The following is a 12,400-nucleotide window of genomic DNA, read 5'->3' as shown; positions in this document are numbered from 1 at the left end:
TAAAGAAAATCTGACCAGTTCCAGAGCAGCGCGACACCACTCGGCGATTTCCGTAGGTGTGGTCACGCCTTAAACAAAACTCTTTCAAATCAAAACATGATCAAAACACAGGCCATACGTTACCTTGCTGAAAAAGTGAATTTGTCATCTGTCAAATAAATTAAATTCAGTCGTGTCTGGCCTAGCTAAAAGAACAGCGCAAAATTCTAGTATATTTACAGAAAAAAATACGATGTAATTGAAATGATCCGGTGATATTAAAAATGAAGAGGGTTAAACGGAGGCCGGGGCGCAGTCCGTCGAAGTTAGAGAAGTATGAGTTCAGTCGAAACATCAGCAAGCCAGTGGTTCAGGAGGTGTTTCCACCTCCTAACGAAAGATGCGGCGAAGAAGTAAGTACCTAGTCGCTAGGACCGGGTTAATATGTTGACTTTACTTTAATGCAGGTTTTCAACAAAGAATAGGTAAGTTCTTACAACTAGGGAACAAATCAGATTATTTTATCGAATATTTTTTGATTTGTTTTTCAAGTAGTCAAGTGTTTTTCAACTACTATAAATAAATATTACAGTGAAACCTGGATAAGTGAGACTTCAAGGGGCGAAAGAACTTGTGTCACTTAAGGAGGAATTCCACTTATAAAGGGTCTCAGTTAGACAGGTATAATAAAATGTCTGTCTCATTTACAGAGGGTATCACTAACAGAGGTTAGAATAGAGGTCGTATCAGTTATAGAGGTGATAAATAAGGTGTTTTGGAACATGATTATAGTTATTATTATGTAGTTGATTTCTCTAAAAAGGTATAAAATAAACCTCGTATTTAGATAAAATATCGAAAACTCAGACGTCATTGCGAGTCCGACTTTAATATTATGCTTATTAGGAAATATACATACATTTTTTAATATTTTTTATGTAATTTTTATCGAGATTTCAGTTTTTAGTTCGATAGTTTTAATTACATAGGTAAGTAAAATAACTCGCCTAAACACAAATAACCGACATGGATGGATTAAGAATTACTTATTAAAAATATGGAAATTGATTTTTGTGGAAATTCCCACAGGAGGTCCTTGGAACAATAGGAAGGCACTTTGAATTATCCGAACGTTATTTATTTATAATTTATTAATATTGATTTACACAAACATGTTTACATCATGAGTCCTGTCAAAAGAGTGTCGTTTGAAAACTCAAAAGTCTGCACATAGACAACTGAGGTTCCAAACTTAAATTTGGTCAAGCATGAGTCGATTGCATATTCAACCTTCACAATAACACACCCCCTCAATCGACTCTGCTTGAAGCGTTAGTACATACTTTACAACTTTTATCTAATACTTTACAACTTTTATTTAAAAGGCCACAATCTCATTTCCAGAACAATATTTCAAAAAACTTTCATCACATTAGTTTACCAAAAAACAAAAGGTTTCAAAAAACATTATCATCAAATATTAATTAGTACATATCTACATGTACTCTCATATAATATAAACTCCCACTAATCGACACATCACTACTAATATATAAATAAGTAGTTAATTATTCAGCTTCTCGCCTCATATTATTCTTTATTCTCCCACTCGATACATCGCTACAAATATATAAATAAACAGTTAATTATTCTACTTCTCGCTTTATATTTATCTTTATTCTCCCACTCGATACATCGCTACTAATATATAAATTAACTACATCTATCTCCCTTATTTATTCCACCTCTCGACTCATACTTATCTTTATTCTCCACCGCTCGATACATCATTACTAATTGCCAAATATATATATCGATTATAAAATTTACGTATCCTTCCCTTCTCTAAACAAATACTAAAATACTAAAAATTATAATAATATTTGGAATAAATAAAATTTAGAAAAAATACTTAAGGATAACTTCAGAACACTGTGTAAATAATGACTAAATGAATGTGTGGTTTTACTCTTTTTTCAAGTTCGTTTGTTGGTTTGTTGGTTGCTTTTATATTGATTCACTTACCATTAGTACACTTACACCCCCTTAAGTGAATCATTATTAAGCACCCCCTTAATTCTAACTTTATTTCATGCTTCCAGAATCCTTAAGTTTTCTTTCAATACACATTCCTGTATTATTTTTACACACCCTATAAAAAACTTACATACTACGATAATTATAAACAAACCCCGACATGAGCCGAAAAAATAATTAACGTTCACTTTAGCCCGCACTTATACTACACTCAATGACTCATTTTAGCCACAATATCACTAAAACACTAATCTTCGTTGACATTTTTCAAACTTTACAGCCGGTAAACTTTTAGTTAGTATATCAGCCAGCTGTGATCCTGTCGGACAGTATTTAACTGTAATCTGATTTTCGTCAATTTTCTCTTTTAGGTAATAGTATTTTACGTCTATGTGTTTGCTTCTTCTCCCCATGATTCCTTTTTTTATAAGCCAAATTGCAGATTGATTATCTACTCTCATCTCAACTTCTAGTTTTTCCTTGGTTATCTCAAAAATCAGATCCCTTATGAATAGTAGTTCTTTACAACATTCTGCTGCTGCTATGAATTCTGCTTCTGTGCTGCTCAGTGCGACTACTGATTGTTTTCTTGAGCTCCATGCCACTGGTCCACCATTCAGCCAAATCACAAAACCAGAAGTGCTGCGCCTAGTGTCTGGATCTCCCGCGAAATCCGAATCACAATAACCCCTGAGTACTTTATCATCTTTATTAAAGTGAATCCCTTTTTCTGTTGAGCCTTTCAGGAATCGCAAAATTGTCTTAGCATTATTCAAATCATTTAAATTTGGAGAATTTTGATGCCTCGAACAATAACCCACTTGAAAACTAATGTCTGGTCGCGTTTTATTCGAAAGATATAACAATGACCCTATCATCTCTCGGTAAAGCTCATGAGACTTAGTATCAACCTTTACTGACGGATGCTGTTCTATCAGGATTGTTGGACATTTACATTCTTTGGCATTGTTTAGGTTAAATTTCTTAATGATTTTCTCACTGTATGTTTTCTGAAAAATTTTAATCCCATTTTCATCTTGCTTAATGTCCAAACCAATGTAATTGGTGACTTCATCTAAGACTCTTAGTTCAAAAGCCTTTCTAATTCTTTCTATTATGTACACTAGATCTTCTTCTTTCTCTCCAAGAACTAATCCATCATCGACATATACCGCAAGAATAATCTTCCTTTCACCCTCCATAACAAAAATGCATTGATCAAGTTTCATCTGCTTGAACCCCATCTTTATTAAGAACTCTGTAAACTTAATATTCCACATTAGTGGAGCTTGTTTCAGACCGTATAAGCTCTTGTTTAGTTTGCATACTTTGCCTTCTTTGTTGCTATAGCCTTTGGGTACCTTCATGTATATACATTCTTTCAAGTCTCCATGTAAAAAGGCTGTCTTCACATCAAACTGTTTTATTTTTAACCCTTTTGCCGCTGCAATAGATAGTAAGATTCTTAAAGACGTACTATTAACTACCGGACTGTACGTCTCGTCATAATCTATTTTGTACTTTTGTTGAAAGCCTCTTGCAACTAGTCTGGCTTTATATCTGCCATCAGACTTTACTGTAAAAATCCACTTGCTTGTAACTAATTTTCTTCCTTTTGCTTCCTGTTCATCCACAAATGACCACGTCTTATTTTCTTCAAGTGATTTAATTTCTTCTTTTATTGCCTTTTTCCATTTATCCTTTTCTTTTGATTCTATTGCCTCCTCGTAAGTTAACATTGAAGCTTCAGTATCATAATTCATTAAATAATCTTTATATCTATCAGGTAATCTGCGGTCTCTAGCAGGTTGAACTCTTCTATTTTGATTAACATCACTATCAATATTTTGATTTTCAATACTTCCAACTCGATTTTCAACTTCTTCATTATCAAAAAATTCTTCATTCCCATCATAAAATACTTCATTATTTTCTTCTTCTTCAATTGTTTCTATTTCATTTGTTTCATTATTGTCTTTTGTTTTATCTTCATTTGTTTCGCCTTCATTTATTTCACCTTCATTTGTTTCGCCATCATTTATTTCGCCTTCATTTGTTTCGCTTTCATTTGTTTCATCTTCTTTTGTTTCACCTTCTTTTGTTTCATCTTCTTTTGTTTCATCTTCTTTTGTTTCATCTACTTTTGTTTCATCTTCTTTTGTTTCATCTTCTTTTGTTTCATCTTCACTTGTTTCGCTTCCTAATCTTCTTAAATGAATAACACCTTCTCGAACATTCTCTGCATTTCTACTTCTTACTTTTCTTTTTAACATATCACCTTCTCGACTCTTCTCTATATTACTACTTCCTCCAACTCTTCTTGATGTACCTCCTTCTCGACCCTCCTCTCCATTGCTACTTGTTTCAATTCTTCTTAATGTATCTCCTTCTCGACCTTCATTACTGTTGACTCTTCTGACCTGATTTTCTTCCTGCCTGTTTATTTGATCTTCATTTTGTGTTGTGCCTTCCCTAACTGTCTCTTCAGTTTCTTCGTTGATTGTCCAAAGACCTCTAATAGTTTCATCATTTTCTTCATTTGTATATATACCTTGCTCATCTTCATTTATTCTTACATCCCTCGCTCTTACAATTGTTTTTGTTTCATCCACCCATATTTTGTAACCATTCCTGATATAGCCAATCAGGATTCCCTTTTGCATCTGACATCTAGCTTTCGTACACCAGAGTTTATTTTATAAAAAATTGTTGAACCAAAACGTCTTACATGTGATACATCAGGTTTGATGCCAAACCACATCTCTGCTGGAGTTTTGTCTTTGCCTTCGGTAGGACTTCTATTGATTAAGAAACTTGCAGTTATAAGAGCTTCACCCCATAGATAATTTGGAACTCGACCATCGAATATTAATGCTCTCGTTCGTTCTAACAAGGTTCTATTTAATCGCTCTGCTTTTCCATTTAATTGAGGAGTGTAGGGTATTGTTAGATCCATAATTATGCCCTTAGAGCTGCACCAAGACATTAGGTTATTGTTCGAGTATTCTTTTCCGTTGTCGCATCTGATTTTCTTAACTTTTGTATTGAAATGGTTCTCCGCTAAAGTCACAAACTGTTTTATTTTATCAAAGGCTTCACTTTTAAAAGTAATTAAGTAGACAACACAAAAATGTGTAAAGTCATCCAAAAAAGTAATAAAATATTTTTTATTATCCCAAGTGGGAATTTCTATCGGACCGCAAATGTCCGTATGGATAATTTCTAAAGGAAATTTTGCTTTAATTCTATTATTTTTGAAAGGTTTTCTAGTCATTTTTGCTTTAATGCATATTTCACAAAAGTTTTCTTTATGTTCCCCCCAATTTTGATACCGTTCACCAGTTTAGCTAGACGCGGCACATCCGATACGTGACCTAGCCGACGATGCCAAATATCGGCGTTCTCAGAAAGCAAAACCTCGCGAACAGTGTTAGCAGAAAATTCTGTTTCATAAAGACCGTTTCTAGTTTTATATCCCGTAAGAATAATGCGATTATATTTCTTTACAGTTACCTTGTTTCCAACGAAGAGTACAGAAGCTGCATGATCAGTGATTGAACTTACAGATATCAGGTTTCTAGAAATTGCAGGAACATGTAGTACATCTTCCAGTTCAAAACCATTTGTTTTTACTGTACCTATGGCTTGTGCGACGAGGTTCTCTGCATTAGCACATCTTATTTCTACATTTACATTTTCTGTGGAGTTAATGACATCATTATTATAGAACATGTGAGAGGATGCACCCGAATCAATAATGGCTCTAATACTAGTTGTATGCTTCAGTTGTTCACTCACCAGACTAAAAGTGCGACAAAATTTTTCAATGTGTCCCTTCCTGTTACATTTCCTACATACCTTTGTAGAAAAACATTCACTGGAAGTGTGGCCACTTTTATTGCATATAGTGCATTTTTTATTATTACAGAATCTCGCAATATGCCCTCGTTGGTTACAATTAAAACAAATTCTTTCATTGCTTTTCATTGCTTCCTCTGTTTGGTGATTTATATCTGAATTGACTACTATTGAATAATTATTTTCAACAAGCTTAAGTTCTTTTTGAATTCGTTCGATCAAAGTATGTATGGTTTGGTCAGACTTCGGAGTTACCTCCCATACAGTCCTGAAGTAATTTAATGTTGAAGGTAAAATGGTCAAAATCTTTTGTATAAGCATGTCATCATTTATTTTATTTGCGGTAGATTCTAGTTCAAAACACATATTTTGCAATTTGCTAATATCTTGAAGTATATCTCCAGTAAATTTGTAGTTATAAAATTCTATAACTCTGAGGTGACTGTCTTTTTCCACTTTGTAATTGAATACAATATCTAATTTTTCAAAAATATCCTTTGTGGTTGAGCAATTAATCACATAATGTAAAATATTTTCATCTATTGAATTTAAAATATAGTATTTAGCTTTTGCGTCTTTACCTTTATCATCAGCTCCAATTCCTTTTGCATCCAGAAATAATTTAGCTAGTTTTCTCCAATTAGAATAATTCGTATTTAATTTCAAAGTCTTTATGTTGTCCTTGCTGTCCATGATGTAATTTACTTACGGTTTTCCTTTAACTATGATGTTACTCTCGTTGCTAAGGTTATGTTGTCAACAACTGTGGTTGCTAACGTTATTCTCGCCGTACGAAAGCTGACTAAATAATGCTGAAAAAATACAAACACTTCCTAGCTTTAAATACAATGTTCCTTAACGTCGCGTCTGGGCCCATAACCTGTGGAAATTCCCACAGGAGGTCCTTGGAACAATAGGAAGGCACTTTGAATTATCCGAACGTTATTTATTTATAATTTATTAATATTGATTTACACAAACATGTTTACATCATGAGTCCTGTCAAAAGAGTGTCGTTTGAAAACTCAAAAGTCTGCACATAGACAACTGAGGTTCCAAACTTAAATTTGGTCAAGCATGAGTCGATTGCATATTCAACCTTCACAATAACAATTTTCAATACAGTCCAAGTTACAGAGGTCATAGATTGACTGTGTCTCAAATACAGAGGTGAATTCCTATAAAATTCTAAACAAACTTAAAGTGAATGTAATTTTTCAAATATAGTCTCAGTAACAGAGGTAAAATATCCCCTGTCTCACTAATAGAGGTAAATGTGACTATGCAGTCAAAAATGCTTATCTCAGTTATAGAGGTCTGTTTTGTCTCACTAATAGAGGTAAAGCAATGCTAAAGTGTCCGGACCGCACCTTTTGTCCCAACTAAAGAGGTTTCTCACTTATCCAGGTCCCACTTAACCAGGTTTCACTGTATTATATTATAAATATTATAGGACATTCTTACACAGATTGGCTGAGGCCCACGGTAAGCTCAAGAAGGCTTGTGTTGTGGGTACTCAGACAACGATACATATAATATATAAATACTTATATACATAGAAAACATTCATGACTCGGGAACAAATATCTGTGCTCATCACATAAATAAATGCCCTTACCGGGATTCGAACCCGGGACCGCGGCGCAGCAGGCAGGGTCACTACCGACTGCGCCAGACCGGTCGTCATTACTATATATACCTATAATACCATCACTATACCTATATAAATTGAAATAGATATCATACATGAAAGAAAAAACGACAAGGCCCACTGGTGGCCGAGCCGGGAATCGAACCCAGGTCTTCGGCTTATACGGCTAACGTCATTACCACTAGACCATCCGCCCGCCGCCGTGGTACCCGACGAAATTTCTCTAGTGTATGTTATTGTTATCTCTGATAAGGCTTAGGCTTTTTGACAACTCTAAGGCCGAGTAATTCGTGCTTGCGCCTCCTATATGAATGATAAGTTCTTATTAAAAAGCAGAACAGTGAACATGTTAATCATTTCATAAAGTGAAATGTTTAAAATGAGAAAAGTTTGACTTGTAAATTTAATCGCCTTAACTTTGGTTTTGTAAATTTAATTGTGATTGTTAATTGGCTCTGGATGGCGAGTTGGCGACCCACCAATATTTTCGCGTGACCAATATTTTCGTGATATTTGAGCCTATCATGTCAAGCCGTCCTTTCCGCACTATTTATAAGTGCGATCGCGATAGGGACGCACCGAGGTTTATCACACTAGTGTGCTACGCCCGCTGAGTGGATTATGTCGTCATCGTCATATCTTTTCATTTGTTTTTTTTTAATCATCAAAGTAACATCTACAGTCAGAATTAAATACCTATCCAATGCCGGCTGTATACATACACATTCGTCCAAATCTGCTAATCTCGGAAAAACCGACCTAATCAGTAGGTAATCAGACAAGAGTGAGATGAAACGATCAGGGCATTCGATAAGTGTGTCCGGCGCCGGCGTAGGAAACATAATAATGAAATTGCTGTTCTAATATAGGTGGAAGTTGATACTGTTGGGCAAGAAAGTCAAAACAGGAATCCCTTTACAAGAAGCAAGTTACATCGATGCACGTACTACAGGCCCAGCAATGAAGACTTCGGGCAACTGACGGACAAGGCTTTGCCTCCGAATGAGGTGAGTCAAGAGATCAGACAAACGTGACAAAGTTACCCTCATTTCGTCATTTTCTTGTTTGCATCATGTTCTCTTTTTCTTTCTTTTTAACCTTTTTCAATCTTATAGATGTAGGCCTCCTTCATGTTTGCCATTCTGTTCTAATTTGAGCTCTTTCTATCTACTTTGATCCAGCGTTCTTTTTGTTTTGCTACAAAAAACTGCTATCAACACATTCAGTGACGCTGATCTGATATCGGGTTCTCTGCCCGTATGCACTTCTATGTACCTATATAGGACTGTAGATTAAAATTTTCCATGTATCGGCTACGCTCGAAATATAACACACATTGGCACTGAATGTGTTAAGTATACGGAATTAAGTAGACATTAAAATAACCTGAGTAGGTAAGAATCTGTTTTAAAGCTCAGTAAACTGCGAACAGTGAATGTGGGCCAACTTCTTATGAGATTCCAATTGAGCTCCTTTCCTTCACAATCCCTTTTTAACCCCCGACGCAAAAACGACGGGGTGTTATAAGTTTGACGTGTCTGTCTGTCTGTCCGTCTGTCTGTGTGTGTGTCTGTCTGTGGCATCGTAGCTCCCGAACGGATAAACCGATTTAGATTTAGTTTTTTTTGTCTGAAAGCTGAGTTAGTCGGGAGTGTTCTTAGCCATGTTTCATGAAAATCGGTCTACTATGTCGCGGTCGGGGGTTTTTTTTAAATTTTAAATTTGTGGTTAGGATATTCCATTTTATATGGAAATGCTGTAACATTGCTAAATTGCTCTAATAATATTCATCAGTATTATAAGAACCTTCTTCAAGAGATCAGCAATCAGCCCTCGCCACTGCCAGACACGACGAAAGTGGAGAAGAAGAATGCCTGCGAAGGGTCCCTGGTGCAGACCTGTTCGGCGTTCGTGCAGCCGGCGAGCGTCCTCAAACTCGACGAGCACGTCATGGCGGATCTGGTTGGTATTTTCTGTCTAGGCCTGATTTAGACGGCGTGCGAACTCGCATGCGATTTTAGTTACATTGCGGGCTGTTGAGGCTACATAAATAAATAAATATTATAGGACATTCTTACGGCGGCCCAGCCACGACATTGGTCTAAGCGCGGCAGCGGGGAGCGGCAGCCATACATTGGAGCGAGACACAGCGATGGGACTTTTCATTCGCACGTATGGCTGCCGCTCACCGCTATCGCGCTTAGACCAATGTCGTGGCTGGGTCGTTACACAGATTGACTGAGCCTCACGGTAAGCTCAAGAAGGCTTGTGTTGTGGGTACTCAGACAACGATATACATAATATACAAATACTTATATACACAGAAAACATCCATGACTCAGGAACAGGCATGTGCTCATCACACAAATAAACGCCCTTACCGGGATTCGAACCCAGGACCGCGGCTCAGCAGGCAGGGTCACTACCGACTGAGCCAAACCGGTCGTCAAAATATACAACTAAGGGCCAGTTGCATCAACCACATTTGACAGACACATCATCGTCACTCAGCAGATTTCTTTGGATCTTCTCATGCAATAAAATTTAACGAACGCTTTAACGGTGCCAGACGGTTTGGTGCAACCGGCCCTAAGATGCACAGCCATCAAATACCGCAATGTAATAAAAATCGTATGTGAGTTCTCGTACTGTCTAAATGGGCCCTTTACCTTTGTTGTCAGGTTCAAGCGTCATAGTTGTATACGTGAGAATCGTGGCATACGTGGTAAATAATTGGTCATTACTGAACGAATGTTCCCTTGTTCATTAAACCTCCGTTTCCGATATTTATCTACCAAGAGCTTTTTGTAGCAGAAAAACAACCAGCGAAAACGGGACATTTGTTATTTTTTTTTAAATTGTAAACATTAGAAGTAGGTATATGTACAGAAACAAAGCAAGATACGTAAGGACGCTGAACATACTACTGGAGATTTTTAGCAACTCCGTTCTGCTAGGTTTCATAGAGGAACTGGGGTGGCTAGAAGGGTTACCTCATTTTCACGCAAAATAGGCCTAATGGTTGTCGACATACAATACCTAACATAGCTAAAGTATCCTTCTGTCGTTAGATGGACGACGTACAGTGGCAGACCATCGACAGCGTCAGTGATGCGGATTTGTTTCTGTCGCGAACGGCGAGCCCGGAGAGAATCAAGGAGGTGCCGAAAGGTGTGTATTAGATACTTTAGAGTCGAGCTAGAATAATACCTGAAATTTGTCGTTAGACAAACGAGGACTGGACGTTCGGGACTTTGGACATAGTATGTCATACCTACAGGAATGGACGTGCAGGCAATTGGACATTGGAATCGCCTCGCGACGCTGTTCGCCTGTGTTGTCCCGGCTAATCACAATATTTACGCATGGAAACATTTAAGTATCCTTATATTTAGGTATATAAGAAGTATATTTGTGGTTTTCAGATAAAAAGGCTCCACCAGTCCGTAGTAACATTCGTATATCAGAAACACCACAAGTAAAGCGTATCGCTGAGAAGTTCACGAAGTTCAAAAAGAACAACGTGGAGGTCAGAAAGCTGGAAGAGCGGGTGGTTTGTTTGGAGTACGACATCTTCGACCTGAATGCCGTCGACCCCGCCGTGCCGACGCAGAAAATGAGGGCATTTTTCTCCATAAAAATGAAAGATTTTGGAGGCGACAACAAAGGTAGGTATCCTCATAACTTTTACGTTCCGAAGAAATCTTTTTTTCTATCTTCGCAATACATTACCGAGATTTTTGTGAACCCAATACCATCTCGTAGTTATAAATATTACCTAAGTACGGTTTACAAATTTTCATCATGACAGCACATTTGAGTAGGGGCCATAATACTGTGGGCAGGCAGTAACTTCAAAATCGTTTTACTGGGCGTAGACTAGGTACATACTGAAAAACTAATCATATACTATGCCTGATGTCTTGTGATCATAACCATTTCTTGATTAAATATATCGCGATTATTTTTCACAGAAAACCTTCATTCCATCCCATCTGGTATAAAACGCAACTTCAACATCGACGACGGAGACCTTCAGAAACTCAACAAGAAAGAAATAGAAATCATCGACAACGAGATACCAGAAAACAGGTCCTTGCTCGAGGACCTAAAGCGAGTTCTGAGACGGAAACAGGCGCTCGAGAACAAAAAGAGACGGCAAACGTTGGACCTCATGTGTCTGTACGAGATGGCGAAACGAGAGAGTCCGCCCGTCAACTGCGACTATTCCAACACCAATCTGTTATCGAAAGCAGAGCTGCAGGAGATTAAGGATTTGATTCTGAAGAAATGCGAGTCGAGCGTGTACGGGATTAACAGAAAAACGGTGAAATGTAGAGATGACGCGAATGACTTGAAGTGTGTGTTGTCGAACAGTTTGATCAATGAGTTGATGCGTGAGGCCGAAGTTTGAGACACTAGTGATATTTTTTACATAAATAGATAGTGATGTGTGGCGCCATACCTGGGGTATACCTAATTACATACATACTTAACTGAATGAGAATGACTCACTGTAAGAAAATTTGTCAGCAGCAAAAATCGTTGAGTAATTAGTGTTTAAAATGATCTGCTTAAGAATAGGTAAAGTTATGTGTCTAGGTTATATCCTGAAACTGAATTTCCATGAGTAAGTAAATAAAAAAACATTGTCCCTTCAATGTAGTTCTAACCAGGCTCAACATAGGTGTCATGAATGTCAGAAGTTTTGTTACATCGTATGAATAATATAAAAAAAAACTATAAAAACTTATTATTGCATTTTTATTGAGCCGATATAAAGAACCGGAATCAATTGCACGATTTACATACTGAATTAAAAAAAATAGTATATTGTGTTAGATGGGGCAAAATTACGAAGTTACGGCGAGAGCG

The 12,400-nt window shown here is 37.0% G+C and overlaps 1 protein-coding gene across 2 annotated transcripts; it reads left to right on the top strand.

Moving 5' to 3' along the window:
- Positions 1-135: 135 nt before the first annotated feature.
- LOC125229489 lies at positions 136-12,278 on the top strand. Of its 2 annotated transcripts, none has more exons than XM_048134338.1 (6): positions 136-392; positions 8,395-8,532; positions 9,329-9,487; positions 10,597-10,696; positions 10,951-11,193; positions 11,500-12,278. In XM_048134338.1, exons 1-6 carry the CDS (start codon positions 264-266, stop codon positions 11,937-11,939), a joined length of 1,209 nt encoding a protein of 402 aa, XP_047990295.1. In that variant the 5' UTR covers positions 136-263; the 3' UTR covers positions 11,940-12,278. The 2 variants fall into 2 exon arrangements, with proteins under 2 accessions (XP_047990295.1, XP_047990294.1); XM_048134337.1 differs by having other exon boundaries at positions 9,320-9,487.
- Positions 12,279-12,400: the final 122 nt, after the last annotated feature.

The sequence above is a fragment of the Leguminivora glycinivorella genome, chromosome 9, assembly GCF_023078275.1.
Source record: "Leguminivora glycinivorella isolate SPB_JAAS2020 chromosome 9, LegGlyc_1.1, whole genome shotgun sequence".
In the NCBI taxonomy this organism is placed as follows: Eukaryota; Metazoa; Arthropoda; class Insecta; order Lepidoptera; family Tortricidae; genus Leguminivora; species Leguminivora glycinivorella.
This window is presented reverse-complemented; position numbering and strand designations above follow the sequence as displayed.

What these genes read in the sequence shown, in the direction of transcription:
- LOC125229489 (XM_048134337.1), top strand. Translation starts at nt 264, where the DNA reads ATGAAGAGGGTTAAACGGAGGCCGGGGCGCAGTCCGTCGAAGTTAGAG. An exon ending in AGGCTTTGCCTCCGAATGAG is followed by an intron (nt 8,533 to 9,319) that starts GTGAGTCAAGAG and finishes AATATTCATCAG; the next exon opens with TATTATAAGAACCTTCTTCA. An exon ending in AATCAAGGAGGTGCCGAAAG is followed by an intron (nt 10,697 to 10,950) that starts GTGTGTATTAGA and finishes TGTGGTTTTCAG; the next exon opens with ATAAAAAGGCTCCACCAGTC.